The sequence below is a fragment of the Kwoniella shivajii genome, chromosome 3 (genome assembly GCF_035658355.1).
Source record: "Kwoniella shivajii chromosome 3, complete sequence".
Taxonomy (NCBI): domain Eukaryota; kingdom Fungi; phylum Basidiomycota; class Tremellomycetes; order Tremellales; family Cryptococcaceae; genus Kwoniella; species Kwoniella shivajii.
The window spans coordinates 1,688,736-1,711,582 of NC_085910.1; the positions used below are offsets into that span (position 1 = coordinate 1,688,736).

The 22,847-nt window shown below is 43.1% G+C and overlaps 9 protein-coding genes across 9 annotated transcripts; 4 read left to right on the plus strand and 5 right to left on the minus strand.

The window, feature by feature from the left end:
- Positions 1 to 391: 391 nt before the first annotated feature.
- Positions 392 to 1,157, minus strand: IL334_002813 (uncharacterized protein; the record flags this gene model as incomplete). The annotated part of the gene is made up of 3 exons (XM_062934551.1): positions 392 to 453; positions 529 to 692; positions 796 to 1,157. 3 exons carry the CDS (start codon positions 1,155 to 1,157, stop codon positions 392 to 394), a joined length of 588 nt encoding a protein of 195 aa, XP_062790602.1.
- Positions 1,158 to 2,314: 1,157 nt separating this feature from the next.
- Positions 2,315 to 4,324, plus strand: IL334_002814 (uncharacterized protein; the record flags this gene model as incomplete). The annotated part of the gene is made up of 6 exons (XM_062934552.1): positions 2,315 to 2,422; positions 2,544 to 2,767; positions 2,989 to 3,132; positions 3,299 to 3,756; positions 3,876 to 4,090; positions 4,196 to 4,324. The coding sequence occupies 6 exons, from the start codon at positions 2,315 to 2,317 to the stop codon at positions 4,322 to 4,324; spliced, it is 1,278 nt and encodes a 425-aa protein (XP_062790603.1).
- A 220-nt stretch (positions 4,325 to 4,544) lies between these two features.
- Positions 4,545 to 5,125, minus strand: IL334_002815 (uncharacterized protein; the record flags this gene model as incomplete). The annotated part of the gene is made up of 3 exons (XM_062934553.1): positions 4,545 to 4,696; positions 4,757 to 4,820; positions 4,916 to 5,125. The coding sequence occupies 3 exons, from the start codon at positions 5,123 to 5,125 to the stop codon at positions 4,545 to 4,547; spliced, it is 426 nt and encodes a 141-aa protein (XP_062790604.1).
- A 739-nt stretch (positions 5,126 to 5,864) lies between these two features.
- Positions 5,865 to 7,542, minus strand: IL334_002816 (uncharacterized protein; the record flags this gene model as incomplete). The annotated part of the gene is made up of 6 exons (XM_062934554.1): positions 5,865 to 6,129; positions 6,201 to 6,463; positions 6,572 to 6,736; positions 6,887 to 7,057; positions 7,169 to 7,316; positions 7,397 to 7,542. The coding sequence occupies 6 exons, from the start codon at positions 7,540 to 7,542 to the stop codon at positions 5,865 to 5,867; spliced, it is 1,158 nt and encodes a 385-aa protein (XP_062790605.1).
- Positions 7,543 to 9,674: 2,132 nt separating this feature from the next.
- Positions 9,675 to 12,126, plus strand: IL334_002817 (uncharacterized protein; the record flags this gene model as incomplete). Its single annotated transcript, XM_062934555.1, has 3 exons — positions 9,675 to 10,184; positions 10,261 to 10,394; positions 10,455 to 12,126. The coding sequence occupies 3 exons, from the start codon at positions 9,675 to 9,677 to the stop codon at positions 12,124 to 12,126; spliced, it is 2,316 nt and encodes a 771-aa protein (XP_062790606.1).
- A 561-nt stretch (positions 12,127 to 12,687) lies between these two features.
- On the minus strand, positions 12,688 to 13,560 carry IL334_002818 (uncharacterized protein; the record flags this gene model as incomplete). Its single annotated transcript, XM_062934556.1, has 6 exons — positions 12,688 to 12,830; positions 12,897 to 12,932; positions 13,010 to 13,106; positions 13,232 to 13,381; positions 13,461 to 13,502; positions 13,558 to 13,560. The coding sequence occupies 6 exons, from the start codon at positions 13,558 to 13,560 to the stop codon at positions 12,688 to 12,690; spliced, it is 471 nt and encodes a 156-aa protein (XP_062790607.1).
- Positions 13,561 to 14,082: 522 nt separating this feature from the next.
- Positions 14,083 to 16,245, plus strand: IL334_002819 (uncharacterized protein; the record flags this gene model as incomplete). The annotated part of the gene is made up of 6 exons (XM_062934557.1): positions 14,083 to 14,371; positions 14,455 to 14,892; positions 14,964 to 15,122; positions 15,189 to 15,706; positions 15,782 to 15,892; positions 15,958 to 16,245. 6 exons carry the CDS (start codon positions 14,083 to 14,085, stop codon positions 16,243 to 16,245), a joined length of 1,803 nt encoding a protein of 600 aa, XP_062790608.1.
- Positions 16,246 to 16,692: 447 nt separating this feature from the next.
- On the minus strand, positions 16,693 to 17,338 carry IL334_002820 (uncharacterized protein; the record flags this gene model as incomplete). Its single annotated transcript, XM_062934558.1, has 4 exons — positions 16,693 to 16,798; positions 16,860 to 16,954; positions 17,063 to 17,199; positions 17,278 to 17,338. The coding sequence occupies 4 exons, from the start codon at positions 17,336 to 17,338 to the stop codon at positions 16,693 to 16,695; spliced, it is 399 nt and encodes a 132-aa protein (XP_062790609.1).
- Positions 17,339 to 18,043: 705 nt separating this feature from the next.
- Positions 18,044 to 22,700, plus strand: IL334_002821 (uncharacterized protein; the record flags this gene model as incomplete). Its single annotated transcript, XM_062934559.1, has 12 exons — positions 18,044 to 18,127; positions 18,384 to 18,454; positions 18,508 to 19,273; positions 19,316 to 19,579; positions 19,624 to 20,100; positions 20,150 to 21,508; positions 21,560 to 21,856; positions 21,906 to 22,064; positions 22,117 to 22,230; positions 22,280 to 22,332; positions 22,383 to 22,486; positions 22,537 to 22,700. 12 exons carry the CDS (start codon positions 18,044 to 18,046, stop codon positions 22,698 to 22,700), a joined length of 3,912 nt encoding a protein of 1,303 aa, XP_062790610.1.
- Between the last annotated feature and the right edge of the window lie 147 nt (positions 22,701 to 22,847).

Genomic DNA, 22,847 nt, shown 5'->3' on the forward strand with positions numbered 1-22,847 from the left:
CCTACAGTATCTAGATAATCATAGTAGAGGACTAAGGAACTCAATGCATCGGATGAGAGATTGCATCCTACGTTGTTGTTGTTTGTTGCATCTCGAACGAGCGCAGTTGAAAGGTATTTTTGATTCTCCACTAAACACTTTACCTTTTCTTTTTGAGGCAAATATCGACAGGGTCTACGCCGTCTGCGATATCCAATCATTCGTCGGGCACCCTTCTTTCCTCGAGCTTTCTAACAACGCATATACATGTAACATCGACCAAAAGCTTCGCTCTACGGGATACAAAGTGTCGGACGACTAGCACGTGTACAGAAGCTCCTCATTCTGTGTCCCGTGAACATTGAATCGTCTACTGATTACTACAGACTCAGAGCGCACAAAATGCCCTTGCTCAGAATCCCACGGTATCAACGATACCAGTGGGTGTAAAATTATCTTTAACAAATTCCCAGACTAGAAGGTTCCGAAAGTACAAGTGCACAATCGTCAGATGCACTGTTTCGGCGGAGGTTCGCAGCTACAACTCACTCTGATTGAAGTTGGTGTGATCGCCCTCACCTCCTTCTTCACATGATGAAGTTATGAGACTGTCTAATGTTCCTAGATCCTTGGTCAAATCTTGAGTCAGACATTGTGTATATTGATTGTCTTCACCGGCAACTCGAAGTCTGCCATCTTCAGTATGATTCCACCTGTACATACGCGAGATAATCAATACACACTGTTCTAACTACATATCTCGCCCAAGAAAAAAAAGGGGGGAGGGGGACGGAAAAGGAAAAAAGGTGGACTGACTTTTGACCGAGGTCATTCAAGTCAGTAGGTTGAAAACTGAGAGGAAGACTCGATTGCGATTGTGAATCACCCTTGGCTGATATGGAGAATCGAGTATAATTGGTGACAAGGAGATTTCCTGGTAACGATACGGTCAAATTGAATACTACACCTTTAGTGGACATGACGGGTGACTCGTTCGTTATGTTTCTTGGATCTTTGTTGGTGATTCGACGAGAGACGTAACTCAGTGAATCGTATTCGGAAGCGTGACTGGAATTTTCGAAAGGTTTTGAACGAGTTGCGATCGTGTATTGTTCTGGGAGTGTTTCAGCGTACAAACGTGCCAATGAGCTGATCGGGTATAAAATCATAAAACTCATTAAGGAGAGAACTATGATGGAATTGGTAAACATGTTATCTGATCAATGTGGATCCTGCCACTTTGTATGTTATAGTATATCACTTGAGTCGGTCTGATGTGATTGTGGTTTGGAGGTATGAGTACCTGAGTTATACTACCTCTGATAGATTAGTCGAAAATGCACAAGCGAGAACAGGTATATTGCTGAGTAAAGTGTGCAGATGAGAGAGAAGCCAGATGAGAGAACAGCTAATAGACTACCTTAAGTACCAGAACACCCAGGTCTGCAGAAAGCAGCTTTTGGCACCTCACCACATATTACCTTTCGCTATTCGCTATTGAACTGATGAAAAGGTACACTTGATTGGCGGCTGATCGACGGAAAGGATGAAAGGTAACGCAGTGACAAACATGTAAAGAAACAAAAGTGATGATCAATCAACTTCCGGCGCTTGTTTGATAAGTGTTTTAGCTTCCTATTTGCTCTCCCTTACAACTGGACGTATCCAGCTTTCCCTCAACAAAAGTCGAGTAATGGATGATAGGTCAATATCGTCCATGTCAAGGTAAGGTGTCCCAATTGCCAAGTCGGAATACCACATGATGTTCTGATAGCTAAATGACAGCAGACGCGGTGCACTCTTATTCTCTTGGTAAACTGCTTGACTTTTTTGAAATATATTGGCATGGACTGGATATACAAGTTGCCGATAAGCTTCATTAATTATTGAGTGTTTATTTCTCTTATTCTGTTTTAAGGTCTTTTCGACTTAATTTGATCTGCGTCGTGCAGTATGTGGATTGCCATCTACGTGTTCTATCCATTCTGAACTTCCCATACTGCCATTTTGAAAAGTGTGATGTTCGCAGTAACCGGATGTGTCACATTAGCCCATAGGATGAAGCACATGATCAACAGACCTTTTCAATCGTCTTTTGCTAAATATTGGCGGACATGCTTAGTTACAGAGTTTACATATAAAAGCAGGACGCGAATTGACTATAATTGTTACCCTTATAACCCTTCAGGAAATCCCGTTATACTTTGTCATATTTCCCCATAGTAAAATCACTCTTTTGCCGCTGATACCAACCACCTCTACCACCACCCCAAAATCCCAAGCTCGTACGAGATATCTCCTCGCAAAGATTCCATCGATTTTCATTCTTTCCCAAATGTTAAATACGTTCAACGGATTATCAACAATAATCAAAAGATCAACATCATCTCGTATTCATACTCAAATACCAAAATTAGTACTGCATAATCAGAGATTCAAAATGGTGAGTTTATTTACTTGTCCAGTGCCCGTTGTTGAACTCGGTCTCATTTGGGTGAGAATTATTTTATTGACGGTTCCTCTAAACTTGATTCTGGTTTTGGTTTTGGTTTTGGTTTTTATAGTCAACTCAATCAGTATATATCGTTTCAGCTTCTAGAACACCCGTAGGATCAAAAGATGGTTCTTTGGCAACTCTGACTGCACCTCAATTGGGTGTGGTAGCAGTCAAACATGCTTTGGAAAAAGCGAATTTATCAGCTGATAAAGTGGAAGAAGTCTATCTTGGTAATGTAGTCCAAGCTGGTGTGGGACAAAGTCCTGCGAGACAAGTCGTCATTGGTGCTGGGTGAGTTTCAGTTTCCTCTCCACTGTGTCTATCTATGGATGGCGAAATAGGTCTGCCATCGAGGAGTAGGAGACGATGGTTCTTGGTGGTCATTCACTGGACAGGCCAAAGTCATCTTTTCGCAAATGACTACCTTTTGCCTGACTTCAACCAAAACGATGAGACTTCATATAACAGTATAACATCAAGATTGCATAAGGAGCTGACCAAATCGTTCGCAGTATCCCCGACACCACTGACGCTACCACGATCAACAAAGTTTGTGCTTCAGGTATGAAAGCTATCATGCTCGCTGCTCAAAACATCCAACTTGGTCAAAGAGGTATAATGGTTGCAGGTGGTATGGAGAGTATGTCAAATGCACCGTGAGTTGGTATGGGTAACGGAGAATGTTCTCCTACGTAGCATATCTTGCTAATTCATATTTTTTCTCGTTTTTCTCTCTCTCTTCTGTACAATAACAACAATACCTTACACGAATCTTACCAATATGCTTATACTTATTATATCACCTTTTACATATACCTCCAGATTCCTTGTCCAACGACATCTTCCTGCATTCGGTCACTCTGAGGCCAAAGACTCATTAGTCGTAGATGGTTTATTCGACGTATACAACAAAGTTCCAATGGGTAACTGTGCCGAAAACACTGCTGCCAAACACAATATCACCAGAGAAGATCAAGATGATCATTGTCTTTCTTCATATACGCGAGCAGAAGAATCATGGGCAAATGGCGCTTTCAACGATGAAATCGCACCTGTCACAGTTAAAACCAGAAAAGGTGATGTGGTAGTTAAAGAAGATGAAGATTACAAGAAATTACTCAAAGATAAATTTAGATCAATTAGACCAGTATTCCAAAAAGAGAATGGTACTGTAACTGCCGCAAATGCAAGTTCATTGAACGACGGTGCAAGTGCCGTCGTTCTTGCAAGTGGTGATATTGTTGAGAAAGAAGGATTAAAACCTTTGGCTAAAATCTTAGGTAAGTTTACACTCCTGAGCTATGAATAATTAACGCATGCCTCCATCTATACCTTCTTCCATTGTTCTTGATCCCCAATTGGTCATAAAGCTCACAGCTGACATGCTGCAACCCCATAGGTTTCGCCGACGCAGCTTGTGCACCTATAGATTTCCCTACCGCCCCCACACTTGCCGTCCCAGCCGCATTGAAACATGCCGGTGTATCAAAAGACGACATTGCTTTATGGGAATTCAACGAAGCCTTCTCCGTTGTAGCTTGCGCTGCTGAAAAAGTATTAGGATTGGACAGAAGTAAAGTCAACGTCAAAGGTGGTGCCGTAGCTTTAGGTCACGTAAGTCACACATCCTATCTTCCTACCTCTGTCCGGCATTCATATGCCTGTCATTTTCGCATAAATTGGCGCTCAAGCTCGCTGACACCCTAATTGTGTCATTAGCCCATCGGATCTTCAGGTTGTAGAATTGTCGTCACCCTCGTTCACGCTTTAAAGAAAGGTGAAAAGGGTGTGGCAGCCATTTGTAACGGTGGTGGAGCAGCTTCTGCTATCGTCATCGAGCGACTTTAATCGACTGCAAAGCATTTTGGGACATTTGATCGATAGTAGATGTCAACTTGTGAAAGGAGACTCCGCGTCTAGATATCATGCATGGGAATAATACATTCCGTCCATGTACGCATCATAATCATCTCATTCGGTTATCATTAATCATTCATCACCCAGTTAATACATAGACCTCAACTTGACACACACAAATCCTTACTGCAGTGAAGCGGGCATGGAGATTCTACATGATCTTAGCAGCAATCCTCTCTTCAGAATCAAGTGGTTCAAGTTCATGATCAGAGTATAACCCTGATTCTCTGACTGCTCGCTTAGCATCTGCTGCGGCGTGTTTTTGAGCTGTTGATATGAATTTGACTTTCTCTTTTTCAGAGGCTGACAATTCATTTTATCAGCTTTATTATTCTTATTGACTGTGTGATAGAGTGTACTCACTGAAAGGAAGTCTTTTCTCCTCGACAAGCTTTACGACTCTACCTTCAGCGAGACCGACGATGATCTAAAGTAATTACCCGCGTCAATAATCCACCGCGGAACAGCCTGAATATAATGAAGGTTAAAGCTCATCAAGAGAAGAAGTCTTCACCGACATACCTCTTTTGATCTAGCATGGGTCACTTTACCAGTGAGACCAGAAGTATGAGCATCATTATTTTGGAAAGCTTGGAAAGCTTCGTATGCGGCTGCTGCACCAACTACGTCCGCTGGGAAATGCGCTTTCTTCTCAATTGGCGTATCAGCTTTGACGAGCAAAAAATCAGCTCTTTGCTTGGCCAATGGATGAGATGAATTGTGAGCGGCCATTTTGGCTTTCAACGCTAGCAAAAGACACATGGTTTGATATTAGCAAGACACATTCTTTGGGTGACCACGAGGTTGAGGAATAACAGGTGGCATGGTGCACTCACTATCGAAGACTCCCATGCTGTATCCAGTTATACGATTCGGGTGGTTGTGCTAGCTCGGGATTGAAATGACTAGATTGTTGGATGTTATAAAACAAGTAAAGAAGAAGCGTTGATTGTGTTTTGAATTTCGAGGTTTATATACATCCTTGTTGTTGACCGTGATATCAAATACAACCCCACCTGCAATCAGTATGTATTCCAGAGAGTGACGTCAGATTGAAAAATCACAACAACTCAATCAAAGGGGGTGTTGAGCTTTGACAACGAGGATGATGTGCGCAATCAGAGATGACGAATATCTCATTCAACCTTGATCGTACCTATTCTCTCCTCTTATTGTTCTTTTTGAGTCGTTCCTCAAATGGTCATTCACGACGTCATTGATGGTCCGAGCGTCCTCCTTGATGGGACCGTGCGTGCTTTATTCTCATTGTGTGTTGGGGGAAATGATGACGATGCGATGCATTATCACAACAAGTAGGAATACAGAGAGTTCAATGGGAGAAATTCTCATTAAAATTAAGATTATAAACAAAAGATCATATACACGATAACACCCCAATGAAACCCAAAGACAGAAAAAGGAAGATGAAGAGGGAGAAGCAAAATATACACTTTTTTTTGTTGTAGCCGGATTACTCTACTTTCATCACCACCTCAACTTGTATTTGTACACCGTGATCGCCTGAATGGCGTATTTCTTCTCTGCCATGTTGTGAAGCAAGAACGTCCGTTGATTCTTTTCTTATTTGATCGATGAATTGCTTGTCTTCCGATTGAGGACCGATAGATGATCCTCTCGATTTTGATGGTCGCCTTCCACTTGTAGGTAATGAAGGTATTGGGGGTATATGATGTATTGCTTTCGAGGAAATGAATTGAGTTATCAATGGATTGAGACTATATATACATACATTGGCAAGTTAGCTAGATATCAGGTATGATAACGTGTAAAAATCAAGATTACTTACACATCAGGACAAGTTAAACTCATCCACCTTGGCATTCCTGTCAAAATGACATTTTTAATTTCACTTTCTTTATCGTGTTTTTCTCGATACGCGTCGTTCACTTCGGATAACAATTTTGTCCATTGATCATCTGCTTCTTCCCATCCTTCATCAGTTCCTTGTATGATCAACACTGGTGGCTTTAGATCTACAGCTTCTTCAACTGTTAAAAGCTGTTTACGAGACAAAGCAAGCGATATTAAGATGGGAACTGTTTTATCACTCTGTAAAAAAGTACAAGAGTACCAGATCTCCAAGTCAGCTCGAAGCCTTCAATTGAGGTGCAATACTGTAAAAAGAAACAAAGATGATAATGATACTGCGACACTCACGTTCAATTCACCATTAGCTAAATTTGATCTTATCAATTGCATATACTCCTCTTCTAAATCTTTGATCGCTTGACCACAATGTGATGTAGCGTTATAATCGAAGATGACAGATGTGATAGCATCTAATGGTTCCGGATCGCGTATTCGAACTGCGTTAATAAGGATCTATGAGAAAGGATGAAATGCGATATTTAGTGTCCACCTCTTAGAACTGTGAACCGAACCACCCCACAGCTTCAGTAGACTGAGGTCTCAGGTCTCATGCAATCTGATCTGAAGACAGAATACAGCGATTAAGCGGGAGACTGAACTCACATGCATGCATTCTCTAAACGTTAAACTCCAATTAGGGGCTTCTTGGAGTGCAGGAGGAGCTACCATTATTGCACAATCCGTCATTTCAGGATAATTTAGTGCGAAATGCACGGCAGGACAACATCCCATAGTTGAACCTATTACATGGACCGAAGATACATTCAAATTGATCTAAGGAAGGAAGTAGAAGACGGCAGGATATCAGTCATGGTCTGACTATAAGTTTAGTACCGCCTGCTGTGTGAGGACCTTCAGTGGTAAAAGTGAAAGTGTAGAACATACCAAAGCCTCCTTGACCATACTCGCGAAGAAAGCCCAAGTCACTGGATCAGATGAAATTCCAAGTACTTTCGTAGAACCATGTGCAGGAGCATCGAAAGCAATCAAATTGTATTTCTCGTATAATGCAGGATCTTCAAATTGTGGATAACTAGTATATGTTCACCTTTGAGTCAGCTAATGTACCGTGAGAAGAGCTGCTGTCCTCCCAAGAGAATTGTTTATACTCACAAGTAGAAGGAATCTGTCCAATACGGATGAAAGAACAATATCGTTTCTTTATCCTGATCAATCTCATTTGCTTCATCTCGAAGTGACGGTGATGATAGCCTATAATGCAATTCGAAAGGTTTATCTGCTATTTTTACCCGAGGCATTTTCGTGTGAAGCTGAGTTTAAGGATGGTAGGACTACTGAAATGAGAGCACAAAAGATATGATGTGTTCCCTTGCAAGTGTCAGGTGATTGTGAAAAAGTTCGTGTAAGCTTGATTATACAAAATGTGGGACGAGAACGAGGAGTTTGTGTTTGCTAGCAAGTAGGTTAATTACTGAGACATGAACATTTTCTTCTGTCAGGATTTCAATGGATCTTGTTCCAGCATACTAGCAACATTGCACAATTGCGTATGTCATTGGAAAACCTACATGGAGATATAAGTGATCGCCCAATAACTCAAAGGGGACATTGTGATAGTTATACCGTAAAAGCGGTAATACCAAGCAAGAGGTACGAATTGAATAAAGCCACTTTAAGCATCTATACTAAATATAAACATGTAACTATCGTTAGTTAACCGAATAAAGTCAGTCTTCGTATTGGTAAAATTGGAACCCATCCCCACCAAATTTACGTTTTCGCACGGTCTTAAGGGGACGGGCATGGCAGAGAATATCGTCATATCAGGTAGAGAAAGTACACATCAATCACTTGATTACATTCTGAAGCCACCGTGTCCCTTATGAACAGACGGAGGCGTTTAGGTATTGACGGTGAGAACAGCGAGTATAGAGATGTGACCGGAAACGGATGGTACCGTAACTTGTTCACCCTGAATATCACGTCCCCGCATGCTAAACCTTACTGCATCACTGGAATCTCTCCTCTCCCATGTTATTGATACGCTACTCGCATTCCCACTTCAGCAGACGGCCGTCCGCCATAGCTGCATCTCCAAAGATGCAGCTGTCCTTTTGCATTCTCATGCACAAGTCGTATTACTACATTCTCTCGGTGTTGGCAGAAGGAATTGCTTGTACGGTAACAATGCGATGGAAGGCAGAACCATTCTGGGCGGCCGCTAATTAATTGTTGATACCTGTGCCTGGACCCTGAATATCCGATTCCAACGGATATTATCTTATTGATAACTCATTATGGAGAGTCCATTACAGCCCAATCGCTTGTCAATCATCTGCCTCCGTTCGAAAGACATCGTGAAGCAATCATCTCTTCGCCCGAGAAATCGGACAGTCACAAAGATGAGACCTCGCCTCCTGGCGTTTATGACTGATTCTTCTAACATAAAATATGGAAGAGCTACGACATTTCGTTGCTACCTACAATGTGGCGGATTCCCAGCATAGAAATGGAGAATGTGCAAAATGAGTATTGCTTGAACAATTCAAGGCTCCCATATATTTCATAAAACCTCGAATTGACTAGGACTTTACCTCATCCTGTGCATTCATCGCATACTGTATTTACTATTGAAAAAAGAGCAAGCCTTCAAAGGTGCAGCGAGACGACCGAAAGACCGAATTGTACACCACCTATTCAGCGGAATGAATAGAAGACAATCACACGCGCCAAATGTCGACCTTCCGAAGTGAACGTCTCACTTCATCAAGCTGCTCTTCCACTCTACGAGTAAAGAATTCTGAATCCAAACTCGTCTGACATTTTGTATCTGGCATGCAATTGTGTATTTCGATCGATCAAACCGCACATCCCGATGGAATCAGAGGTTATATGAGAGCTAAGAAAGCGATTGGTCTTTCCAATACAAATACCTGTACAATAAATGAAACTTGGCAATTCAGCTGAAACTCATTCAACGTACCTCACCACTACTGTATGTGAATCACAATTCAGTACAGAATGTGCCAAGATTTATTTAATGGACCTTTACTGATTATGGGGACATGGATATGAAAATGATATAACCCAATCCTAATTTCCATCTCAACTAAATCTTATCCCTCTAGCCTCTCAATATCGATCAACCAGCCAGTCCAACTCGACATCACACAACAAAGCTTGTTCTTGTTCGTATTCACATTCGTTTGCGCCATCTAGTTCAGTCTAAATCTAGTTCTATTCTGGTTTGGTTTTCTTATTCCTTTTCCATTCCGTTCCTTCACATTCAGCCGAGCCATCAGAGAGCAGGAAACCATCAGCTTGAGATCCTCTCACCGACTGACAAGTATAGTCTCAGTCTATCCATTGGACTATCTCCTGAAGACATAGCCACGACCGCCCTAAGCGTCAACATCGATAAGGACTCACGATGCCAGCGATAATGTCAAGACCACCACCGGGCCATCCAGCACATTCACATTCCTATGATGAATATGAAACTCTATCAAGATCTTCATCAAATTCACCGCCCGATGCAGACGAATTATGGTGCGATCCCGATGATTTATTGGCCGTACCAATATATGATCCCACAATCGAATCAAATGCAGATCCGTTATTCCCTTCACCACATAAATTTAATCTGATGGTACAAGATTATCTACGTAATTTATCACCTAAAAAAAGAGAAAAAGCGTTATTAACTCAAAAAATGTATGATGCAGTTTTATCAGTTTTACAAGATCCCAAAGATACTTCAACGAAAACTGCTCAGTTTAGATTTTGGGCTAAAAAAATGTTTCAATTGACTAGTTTTGGTGGTGAAAAAGTTGTTTGTCATGATCACAAACCTGTAGCTGTCAAAGAACAAATATATGAAGTACTTTGTCATTGCCACGGTCAAGCTGGACATGGTGGTAGAGATAAGACAAGTGCTCAAGTGAGTCTGGACCTACTCTACAGCTTCGTAACTTTACCAGCGACAACGCTGATTTGCAATCTCTTTTCCTGATCAGGTCCGAAGGTATTACTCTTGGATCCCAAAAGAGATTATAGCAAGATTCGTTAGGGATTGTCCTTTCTGCCAATCTAGGAGAACTCAGTCTTCAGCTGGTTTCAGCAACATGTCTGAATCACAAGCTTTCCTGATGTAAGCTACACTATACTCTGTTGGTCTACATGAATTGAGCTGATTGTTCTGGATGGATAGCTCCCTCCAAACTTCCGATACACAATTAGCAAGCAAACGACCTGTTTCCTTAGCTCAAGCACGAGCGAATGCAGCTGCTTTGGGACATAAACCACATAGAAGACCTTCTATACGTACTATCGATTCATGTCGGTCACGTCGAGGATCAGCAGTTTCAGATGATGGTTATATTCATTATACGGATGGATCAACATCAATGAACATGGAAATGTCTTCTTCGTATGAAGACGGTCAAGATTCGTTGTACGTACCCTCAACATACGAATTCCCTGGGATGTCTTCGAATCAGGAACAAGACCAAAACCAAAACCCAATCGAGAGACAAAATCAGAATCAAATTCAAGGATTATTTAATGGAGCACCACCAATGCCAAGAAGAGCAAGCTCATATCATGAACAATTACTACTAGACGTTAAACCCATCTCTTCGGAATCAATGAGCATGATTCGTAGAAATTCAGAATCGAATATAAATAATTCCCAACATTTACAATCACAATATCATTCGAATGGTTCGTTGATATATTCTAATCCACCGTCTACCAATCCAGATTTTTTAGGTGGTAATCAATTTTTATCTGTACCTGGAATGGGTGGATTATCAAGAACGACCTCTTCATCTTCCCTAAACTCTCTGAACGATGACAACCTATCTGATTTAGGATATTTCACTCAGCATCTTCAGCTAGACCCATCATTATCTTCTGATGGTTCCGCGATCGATACGGGAATGAACCTAGGTATTGGTATCGATAGTAAAAATGATGAATGGAGAGAAAATAATATTTATCCTATATCAGGTTCAACAACTCCATTAGAAGGAAATTTCAATTTCCCATTAACGAATTTGCCTGGAATGGAAATCAATTTCTTTTCAACTTCAACAGAATATAGCCATGGCAATTCCTTATCAGTACCTCCAAGCACATATATATTACCTGTACCAGACTTCCCTTTCCCAGAATATCAAAATTCTACAACGGATGAACCATACCAGATATCGGATCAACAACAACAATGGAATACCAATACGTCTGTTTCACAGCAACATGCAGAAGATCAATCTACTTTGGATGCTGTTGCAGCTGTTCAAAGGATGTTTGATTCGAATAACATTTTTGCCCTGGGTGAAGTGGCTGGAATGACCGAAAATGAAGTTATGGATCTACACAACGTTGATCCAGCCATGGGAATGTTGAATTTGGACGATTTACGAAATCAATTAGGTGTTTCGCTGGATTTTAACAATGATAACAAAAATATAACGACTGTGATTGTTAATGAACCTGATAAAAGTGATGAGATTAATGCGGAATTGGAAGCTATTAGTATACTTGCTTTATCCACTCAAGATACCGATTCAGATAATTCTGGCATCCTGAATCATCAATTCGAGATTAGTGAAGAAAGTTGTCGACAAATGGAAATAGCTTTAGCTCAAGCTGTAGAAGAAGTTCGGCAAAACTCCAGACCAGTACCAGCAGTGCCCATACCGATATCTGCACCTACGGTTATCATACAGCAACCATCAGACAGCAACATATTTCTCTTCACTACTTCATTGGCGAATCAATCATATCCACCACCTGTGTTGGTGGAGGAACCCAAGTCAGAGTTCAACCAGGATTTAGATTTCAGTAATTGGGCAGTAACGGAATTCGCCATGTCGTGATGTAGTTAGATATTGAAGCAGGTCTTCTATGGGTTCAACGACTAGAAACAGAAATTAATTAGTTAATTATCGTACAATTATATGTTATATCAAGGAAATGATCGATATCCGTACATTTCGTATATACCCCCTTTGGATTCATGTGAAATATATAAAGAGACGAGCATTGCATCTGCTTTTTTATACCGGACCTTTTCATAACAGAGGTGAAGCAGCAAGGCTTGAACGATGCTTACCAGTCTGAATATCAAGTATGCCCGTTATAGTTGAGAACCAAATAAGTTGATCAACCGCCTCAGACCGATATACGTTACGTCCAGTCATACTTGTAGTCAGGTTTGTATTGCGTCTCAACCACTTCTGTAAATCAGCACGCAAACTTGACCGGGAAATGGAAGCATGATGTTGCAGGCTGTCTGCATAACGGATGACAAGCCTAGATGATAACTCTCCAAACGAAACTACGATGTATCGCTTCAATCTCCGCCTACTGCCAATTCACGGTGGGATTGGAGTTTGCCTTTCGACCTTCTACCTTTTCTATCTTCGAACACGGCTTTATCATTGTGCTCCACCCCTACCACCCCGTTGACCACCACCGCCACCGCCACCTCTTCCTCCTCTTCCACCTGGACCTCCTCTTCCGCCACCTGGACCACCACCTCTTCCTGGTGGACCTCCACGACCGGATTGTCCCCCTCGGCCTATCGAATCATGATATGTCAGTCGACTGCACAAACTGATTATTTGTTATCGAGAGAGAAGCTTACCTCCTCGTACATTTTGTTGACCACCTCCTCTTCCACCTATTTCAATCGATCAGATTAGCAGTATCCTTGAAACTATTCGAGCTGAAGCTTGAGGGGAAGAAAGCACGACTCACCTCTTCCACCACCACGTTGTCTATTAGCAGCTCTTTGTTTCTCTTGTTCTTCCATAGCTGTATCAAGGATCGAATCCGCTATACGAAAGTATTTAATCTAGAACGATCAGATCCATTGATCAGTTAGCATGCTTCCTTGATCTTCGCCATCTACAAACACAAATACGGATTGTAGAATCGCAGAAGTCTATTGGGAAACGCTAGATGGATCAATGAACTCACTATGTTACCTTTTATGAACATCTCCTTCATCTTCCAAAACCTTTCTCCGTCTGCTGATGTTTGATACACCTCTCTCAAAGTTACATTCATGAAATTATCACATTCCACCAGATGACCATTAAACGTCACGCCATTCTTCAGTTCTACGAGCTAGATAGAGGATCGTTAGCTCTGCTATCTGCTCGCACGCATCTTTCACGAAAATCTTCAAGGAAACATCACAACATACCATTGGTTTGCCTTGAGCGGCATTTAGTAATGAAAGGGGTAGCTGAATGAGTTGGTCAGCATTCGTCCCATCTGGTTATGATATTGCTCTGTCTCACCATATCGAAGCTTTCCCGACTGATATGACCGTCGTATTTTGGTGCTGTAGTGTGGGAAAAGATGCTATACTATTGTTACGGTTGATTGACCATTATCGAGATTGAAACAGGAGAAGGTAAACCTCGAAAGAAAGCAACAATCGTCACTCGTTAAATGGAGTGCGCAAATAAGTGGATTATTACGTACACTCAAAAGATCGCTCTCTGCACTGGAAAAGCTATTTTAAAGTCAGTGTTCTATATGTCTGCGTCCAACATCGTTCATGAGGTATCGCAGTCCACTGCGTTCATATTTGACAGTGACCTGGTAACCCTCACCAGATTCATAGTCATTCTTCCTGCCTGAATCGATTGGTTTGGTCGAATAGGGAAGGAATCGGATCGCGTGCAAGTCATAAATTCAAGACGCGTTTGCTTTCTCAACATCAATTTTATTCCTTGCTTCGATTTCGACTTTCGGGTGTTAACCTCTACATTCTTGCGCCAGGTTCAAATGGATGGTCGGACGTCAGAAAGGGATATGATATGACGACGATCCCATCCCACTTATCTTCGGTGGGACCTTCGCCCTCAAGAAATCCATTTGCTCGACCTAAATTAGGTGTTTCATCCAGTAGTTCATTTACGAGGAAAACATTATTACCTTCAATCCTCAGTCCCGTAAAGCCCGTGAATCACGAAACACAGTCAGTCACTCCATCAAGCAATAAGAATGCGACTGCTACTTCCTCAAGTACCGGTAAAGCAAGACCTGCTTGGAGATTACTTTGGAGAGGTGGATTGGAGATTGGTAATGAAGGTTGGAGATTAGATGGTATGTTGTTCAGATTTTCAAGGGACCTGACTGTAGGCAATTAATCAGAGATATGATAGACTAACTGTCATTCTGCTTGGTAGGTATAACTTTCTTTGCTTCATTAACATTCTCACCTCCAACACCATCAGTCAAAGAGATTAATCCATTCGATGTACCTATACAACTACAAATTCAAAACACGCCAGGAAATGATATTGCGGCTGGCACGAGAACTCCCGGAGGACCTTTGTCCCCCTTTCCATTGGTAAGCGGAGATACTGATCTTTGCTTATCCCTTGAATCAATGAGAGGAAGGAAGTATCTACAAGTTAGAGGTTTAGTCGATTTACCTCAAGATGAAACATTGGAAGGGGAAGTTGGAGATAATACGACAGGGGGCGGTGTACAAATGTCAATTTCACCTCAAGCACCTTTATTGATATCATACTTCACTGGATTGTTATGTCGAAATGAGAAAATATCTGTGAATGGCAGGACCTTGTCTGCCATAATGATCGGTCTAGGTGATGAAGGTATAGGTGAGTGAAGGAAGATCTTTCGGTTCCATATGCTTTGGTGAAGACCTTGTATTGATCTTCAGGGAGGACAGACTCGACCACCAATTCTTCGATCTTGGTATATGGTCAAAGACATGCAAATGTATCAAATAGTGGGGGAGGACTATTGAAACTTTGTGTAGGACGACGGAAGTCACCACCGCTTCCTCCGAGTGCAAAGAAAGTTAAACCTGGTGAACCTTTACCTCGGGGTGAGTTACCCATTTAGCAATATGACAAGGAATGCAAGTTAGATTGAGCTGAAATTCGATGTACAGCACCTCTGTTCTTTCCCGTTAAGGCACCTAAAAAGCCTCCTCCTTTATTTCCTTCTAGGTCCTTATCCAGATCATCGTCGATATCCTCTTCAATCTATCATCATCCACAGCCTGCAGCGGAAAGCTCGCAATCTGCAGGGGCATCGTTGAAAGGTCGATCGCCGGGTCGTAAAGGAGAGAAAAGACCGCATAAAATGGACATGGACACAAGAAACGAGGATGAAAGGAAGAGGAAACAGGGCAAAGTGGTGTTGGATCGATCCGCGAAAATGGAGAAAAGACCTTCATTCTCAGTCAAATTAGAAGGAAACGAAGAAGATGAGGAAGAAGAAGATATATTTGGTAAAAGATCCAAGTCAATCACCCCTGTTCCACCTCTTGTGGGCCGTACAAAATCCACAGATACAAATATGGATAACACCAAGAATGAGATCGCTCAAAGTGAAAATGATGATCTACCCAACGCAACGAAAACCAAGAGAATACGAGTTCCGCAACAAGTGCTTGATAATAAAGCCGTAAGCCTTTTTCCTCGTTCGAGACTTGAAAGATTGAATCAGCTAATTTACACATACGTGATCCGTTTGCAATAGGCAATACGGAAGCAGACCTTAGTCTTACTTGAAAGTAGAGGGATATCTCGAACTCATGATTCCTTTAAAGATGTTTTCGGTATGACTACTAAAGGCACCTCTTTCGCTTTTGTGAGCTACTTGTGCTTTTGAAGGTCTTTCTTGCCCGAACAAAACTGATGGACGTGATAATACAGAGAGATCAACTGCAAACAGACCAACTATCCAAAGTCGATATACATCGTATAGTCAATAGTCATCTGGACATGTATATTCCCTTGTCATCGAACGAATCGAACGAAAACGATACAGATCTGAATGCGGAGGAGGAAGATATGAAACCTGAAAAGTTAGTCAAATTAGAAGATATTACAGAAAAGTACGAAGAAATCAAGCTCGAAGGTACCTTCATGCATCCCGAATATGAACCTTCCAGTACCGCGAAAATCAAGCTGGAATCTGTCGTTGAAGAAGAAGAGGATTGAATAATTGTCCAAGGCCAATTTGAAAGAGAGCGAGTCCTTCAAAGGACAATGTCACCGCTGTCAGAGTAAATTGTACAGGAGTTTATCGGTTCGGTCATGGTCCTGACTTGTATCATAGTAGAAGCGATTGTCACTACCACTCAGGCTTCATTTCATACATCTTTGTTGTACTCCTTCTATCACAGGATGACCCCCTAGCGATAGCCTAAATGTATCTATACTGCTTCTCCATGTGGACATCATTCAGTAGTCAGGCAGTGACGTGGCAGCACAGGAGCCGGATGAGGTCTTCGTACACTCTCGTAACATCTTGCTTCGAGCACAGGCAAAACGCCCGACCTTTTCCAAAGGCGCTCATTGCCTCCAATGGTGACTATACTTACAGTACGATATACAATGCATATGTGCTTTCTTCTTCATGACCCAATAGAAACCGTTATAACCCCACTATCGTCTACTTGGAGAAGCTTCTCTGTCCCTTCCACCTCTTCTTGCTCCATCAGCAGGTGCACGCGACCTTCCGCCTGCAGGTGCTTTAGCAAATGCGAAATCCCTAGATTGGACCTTGAACATTAGCCGATCTCCAACTTATGATTTTCAACTTCGAATCTCACGTTTTAATTGTCTTTTCTAAAAAGGTAGTTCCATCCGTATCTTTGATTGCTTTCTCTGCTTGTTCCTTTTCTGCGAATTCAACAAGAGCGTACCCCTACAAAGTACATGACGTATAAAGTTAGTCCGTCTTCCTCTTCCCAACGTGTTGAAACGTGTCTAGACCATAAGACCGCTACTTCTTTTGATAAACAAGTCTACTCACCATAACATAACCCGTACGTCGGTTCAAAGCCATTGATAAATTCTTGACTTCTCCGTAATCACCAAATAAATCTTGTAAATCTTCCTCAGTCGCCTCTTCGTTCAATCCAGTGACGACTATGATCCATCCTTCGACAGCTGAATAAGATGAATGATCGAACCGGTCAGTACAAGCCAATCATTCACAAAATGACGGTCGCTGGCTTGCACACTCACATTTAGCAGCCCATGGATGACCTGATCCATTCACTTCGGCGGCCATATCAACATCGGCCATTTTGATTGTGTTAAAGATGGAAAGTGGTGGAACAGGGAAGCTGAGTGCTCGATGACTTGCTGAGAGGAAGCCTGTAGAAAATGGGTAGACTGAATTGCAGAGCTTCTGCTTTTAGTGTGCTGTTTGCCTGGGGTCTCTCTTTCGTGCTGAAGTACTTTCGTTTTATGAGTATGAAGTTGTAATGCTGATTTACACATTCATCAACATGAAACAATGGCATGCACGATGATATAACCCAACTGTGATATCCCAACGGATATTCGGCGAATCCCGCTTTGTGGCACATGTAACATGTCTAGTCAACAGCTGGGTAGATCACGTGACACTCTTTCTCTCTTCTGGTGTGATGATCCGGTTTAATTCGGTAATTAATCCCATTATGGGACATAGCAAAACCCCCCCTCTCTCTCCCCACTCTATGTTCTTGATTATCCTCTTGATCTCATCATCCATCCTATCATACCAATTCATCCAGCTGTACCGTAACGTCAACTGTGCAAGCCTCAACTGGTGGCATCCTCACACCTTGTATCTCGATACTACGTACAGCTCGGGAAAAGCCATCGAAGGGATTTTCCTGTAATTGTAACTGTCAACAAACTTCCCACTCTCGGGATCCGGTAAAAGCTCACTCAGTCGTCCCACTGTGAATTCCAAGCCTACTGGACAATAGAGCTTGCGGATATATCTCAGGCAACCACCATCATGTCGTCTGGCTGGAACACATCATCTCAGCCGTATAGGCCTTTGAATGTTAGAGACGCGTTGTCATATCTGGATCAGGTCAAGGTGAGTGTATCATTCTCGCTTTACTCATGCATCCTTCTATTCTCTCCATCATACTAGTGCATCGCGCTCCTCATCCCTTCCTATACCCACCATCTCTGCAAACCATTTACTTGTTCAGTATGGATGCGAACCATCCATGTCTTTTTTGACGATTCATGACCACCTCATTTTTTCAACCAAAACATGCCTCCACCGGACGAAAGCGCACATATACTTCCGATTCTACCATGCTACCGTACTGACACCCCTGTTCCAGATACAATTCAATGATCAACCTGACGTATATAACCGCTTTTTAGATGTTATGAAGGAATTCAAAGGCCAAATGTAAGCTCAGATGATGCGTTATACCGCTGTGACTCACCTGACGCTTTTTACAGCATCGATACACCTGGAGTAATTGACCGTGTATCTACCCTGTTTCGAGGTCATCCATCACTCATCCAAGGATTTAACACTTTCCTTCCTCCCGGTTATAGAATTGAATGTATGGGCGCAGAGGGAGATTCAAACGGGTTGATTACAGTTACCACTCCAGCTGGTACAGTAAGTCAAATACCAGGAAACTTTGCGGCTGCTATAGATCAAAGGGAAAGAGAGGCTAGAGACTCTGCAGCCGTTCGACCTCCACCTCCTTCCGAGACCACCACCAGGGAAAGAGACACGAGGCCCGCCGCTCCTCCTCCAGCTTCCTCATCTTCAACTCAACCTCTCCCTCCTCTGCACTCACATCTCGCTAGTGGTTCGACACCGTTTCAAGGTGGTAGCGCAACTCACTCTCGACCAAACACCGCTACAAACACTCCTACAGCCACTCCCGCAAGTCGAGCACCACCCCCTGTGACTACTGCTCAGGCTCCACCAGGTCCCCTACCCTTACCACCTCATTCCCAGCATCCTTTACCCCCTTCCGGTCCCTCAACCCCTTCTGCGGCTCAGTTTCTTGCTTCTGGTGGTCTGGGTAACAATCAAAATGCCTCTGCACAGAATGCCCAAGGTGGTTCTCGAACGCCTATAGTAGAGTTCAACCACGCTATCTCCTTTGTCAACAAGATCAAAAACAGATTCAACAACGACCCTGATACTTACAAGCAGTTTTTGGAGATCCTACAAACTTATCAACGGGACACCAGGGATATTGCCGAGGTGAGTATTGTTATCTTCTTGCGCTCGCTAATCATCCTATAGGTATACGAACAAGTCACTCGTCTGTTCAACAATGCTCCTGACCTGTTGGACGAGTTCAAGCAATTCCTTCCTGAAAACGGGCAAGGTGGATTCGGTGGTATGGCTGGATTTGGCTCCTTCGTGCAAGCCGCTGCCGGCGCTCCACCCGTTGTAGCGGAGAAGCCAGTAGCTCAAAAGCGGGGTTCTAAAGATGTCAAGGAACCGAGCGCGCAAAAGAAGAGGCGTCCCGCTGCCGAAACTGCAAAAGGAGCTGCGCAAGCCAAGGTGAGTCAACTTTCTGGCTGTCTTTCTTAGCTGACCCAAATTAGAAATCCAAATCGGGTCAACGAGGTGAATCTCCTGTCGAAGATGTTGAACAAGTGTCTTCCGCTCCTCCCCTTTCTGGCAACCAGCCGCAAACTCTCGCTTCTCCCGACGAAGTTGCCTTTTTCGATAAAGTGAAGAAAGCAATCGATGATAAAGTCGTCTACCATGAATTCCTGAAACTCATCAATTTGTTTGTGCAAGACATGATCGACACCAAAACTCTGCTGGAGCGAGCCTACTATTTCATAGGCGAAGCTCCTGAAGTCTGGGCTAACTTCCAGAAAGTGGTCGGGGCGACCGCAGACGGCAAAGCTCCTCCCAACCCTGCCACTGCACAGGGCGGATACAGTTTTGGTGGAATGGTTGGAGTCGATAACCAGGTTGTGGAGAACGTACCTATGCTCGAACGAGTCAAGCCTGACCTGGGCGCGAAATACGTCAAGTCGTACGGTCCAAGTTATCGTAAACTCCCTAGAACGGTGAGTTGTCTTACTATTTTTGCTTAGTATGTTGCTGATCCCCTTCCAGGAGATCAATCTTCAATGTACTGGTAGAGATGCTATGTGCTGGGAAGTACTCAACGATGAGTGGGTATCCCATCCCACATGGGCTGCGGAAGATGCGGCACCCTTCATCTCTCACAAGAAGAACACCTACGAAGAAATGCTTCATAAGTCGGAGGAAGAACGACACGAGTATGATTACCATATCGAAGCGAACCTCCGCACTATTGCATTACTTGAACCTCTCAATAACAAAATCCAAATCATGGATCCTGAAGAACGAGCCAATTTCAATCTCAAAGCAGGCCTCGGTGGTCAAAGCAAATCAATATACCAGCGTATCATCAAGAAGGTCTATGGTAAAGAGCTGGGTCCTGACATTATCCGGGCTCTTCATGACAATCCCGTCGTTGCGCTTCCGATCGTTCTTGATCGATTGAAGGCGAAAGATGAAGAGTGGAAGAAGGCCCAGCGGGAATGGAACAGAGTTTGGAGAGAGCAAGATGCTAAGAATTTCTACAAAGCTCTTGATCACCAAGGTGTTCAATTCAAACTGTCTGACAAGAAAACCCTTATGCCTAAGAGTCTGATGGCGGAGATCGAATCCAAAAGGCGAGAACAAATGAATGTTCGTTCGGCTTTACTCGATCCTCGACCTTGGCGAGCTAGACCCCAAATCGAATTCCAAGTGAAAGATATGGAAGTCCTAAAAGATTCCGTGAAGCTCATCATCAGCTATCTCGATCGAGTCAGTAACTCATTGTCTACTCAAGATCAAAATCGCGTGGAGCGTTTATTGCGGGATTTTGTCCCTCTTCTTTTCATGCAAGACAAGGACGAATTCGATGCGGACTTTGGAGATGATGATGGGGAGACACCAGGTGACGACTCTGAAGAATCTGATGGTGACATCAGTATGGCCGACGATGACGAAACAGCCAGTGTCGCTTCTACATTCAAGAAAGGCGGTAAGAAAACAGCTCACGCCGCCGATTTACGGAAGAAGCTCCTCAAGCAAGTAGGAGAAAACGCTGGGAGGGAGAAACGAGGATCAACCATGACACCTGGACCCGAAGGTGATGCGCCTGCCGAAAGAGCACCCTCAGTTGAAGGAACACCGCTCACTGAATCTGGTGAAAGAGCTGAGACTCCACTTCCTGTACCTGCCGATCCAGCAGATGTTGCCGAGGCCGTCGAAAAGGATAAAGCTGGTGCAGAGGCATCAGAACAGACCTGGGTGCAAATTGATGGTTTAGTGGAATCTCGTGGTCAATCAGAGAAGAGCTCCGAGGCTGGCATCCCTGCTGAATCCAAACCTAAGGCAACAAGGAAAGCAAATTTCTTCGCCAACAATCATTTCTACATCCTCCTTAGACTCATCCAAGTAAGCTTTACAATCTCTTATGTGATAATTTTGCTAACCCTTTGCGCTCAGATCCTTTATTCCCGTTTGGCGATGTGCAAAGACATTGCTGATAAGCTTTGTTCGGAAAAGAAACAACCTATAAATCCGTTGGCTATCAAGCTTGGGTTAGCTGAACCTGAATCTCACTTTTTTGGGATCGAGGATGGTGAAAATCCCGCTCAACACTACTATGGTCACCTCCTCAGTATGGCCGAAAGATTATTCGAAGCCGAGGTGGATAATGCTCACTTTGAAGAAACTCTCCGAGTTATGTTTGGAACAAAGGCATATATCATGTTCACAGTCGACCGAGTCATTGCGGCTATCGTAAAACAGGTGAGTTTAGTCTGTTTGACAATTGCTAACAGGTCGTCAGATACAAACGATTTTGGGAGATATGAAGTCCCAAGAATTGTTTGCTCTCTTGCAACGAGACAGAGTCAACGAAAGGACTACAACCAGACGACAAATAGCTTATAGGATGCAAGCTGAGGGTGTATTAGGGTCAGAAGAGAATCTGTTTAAAATATCATACGTGAGCTGTGGCCTCCCTTGACGTGCGCATACCCTAATTGAATTACTTGCAGGCTTCATCAAAAGATACAGTCTCAATCCAGCTTTTAGCCCGAGAGGACCTGACAGTTGACGATGCGGAGACAGCTCAAGAGAAATGGAGACAATATATCGAGAGTTACGTGTTGGTGAGTGCCCGGTAGCTGTCCGACTGGAAGGTCTGCTGACAGTGAGCAGACCCATGCGACGGAGGGATTGCCGCATCGTGTGGATCCTCCCTTGCTTCAAAGGTGAGAATTTGCTTGTTTGTTTTGGTATAGCCGCTTACGATTACATGCAGAAATGTCGACAAAGATCTTCAGCTTGCTCCGGACTCAATAGTAACAAAGGATGGTATGGAGATCAAGATTGCTTTGGGCAACTATAGGATGTTCTTTACTCCTGGTGAGTTACCAACAGGCACTTGCTTTGGGTTTCAGCTAATATCAGACCAGATACCGAGGACTATTTCCATTTGAAGCGAAGCGCCACCGAGGTAATTGATACCGACGCCAAAGAAAAAGCTTATCTAATGGGAGCTAAAAAGAGGTTAGACGAATGGGTTGATCAATCGTTTAAAGGTGAAGGAGGTTCTGCTGCCATAGCAACCACCTCATGATTAGTTGCCCAGCCAAGCAGGAATTCTTGAGGATCCTCATATACCCTATGTTGTATTTTAGATCTGAGATATGATTTTACTGGTTCCGTTTTTTGCTTTCAGATTTGTGTGAACCCTATGAATATGTGTATCATCTGAAGCCCGGAA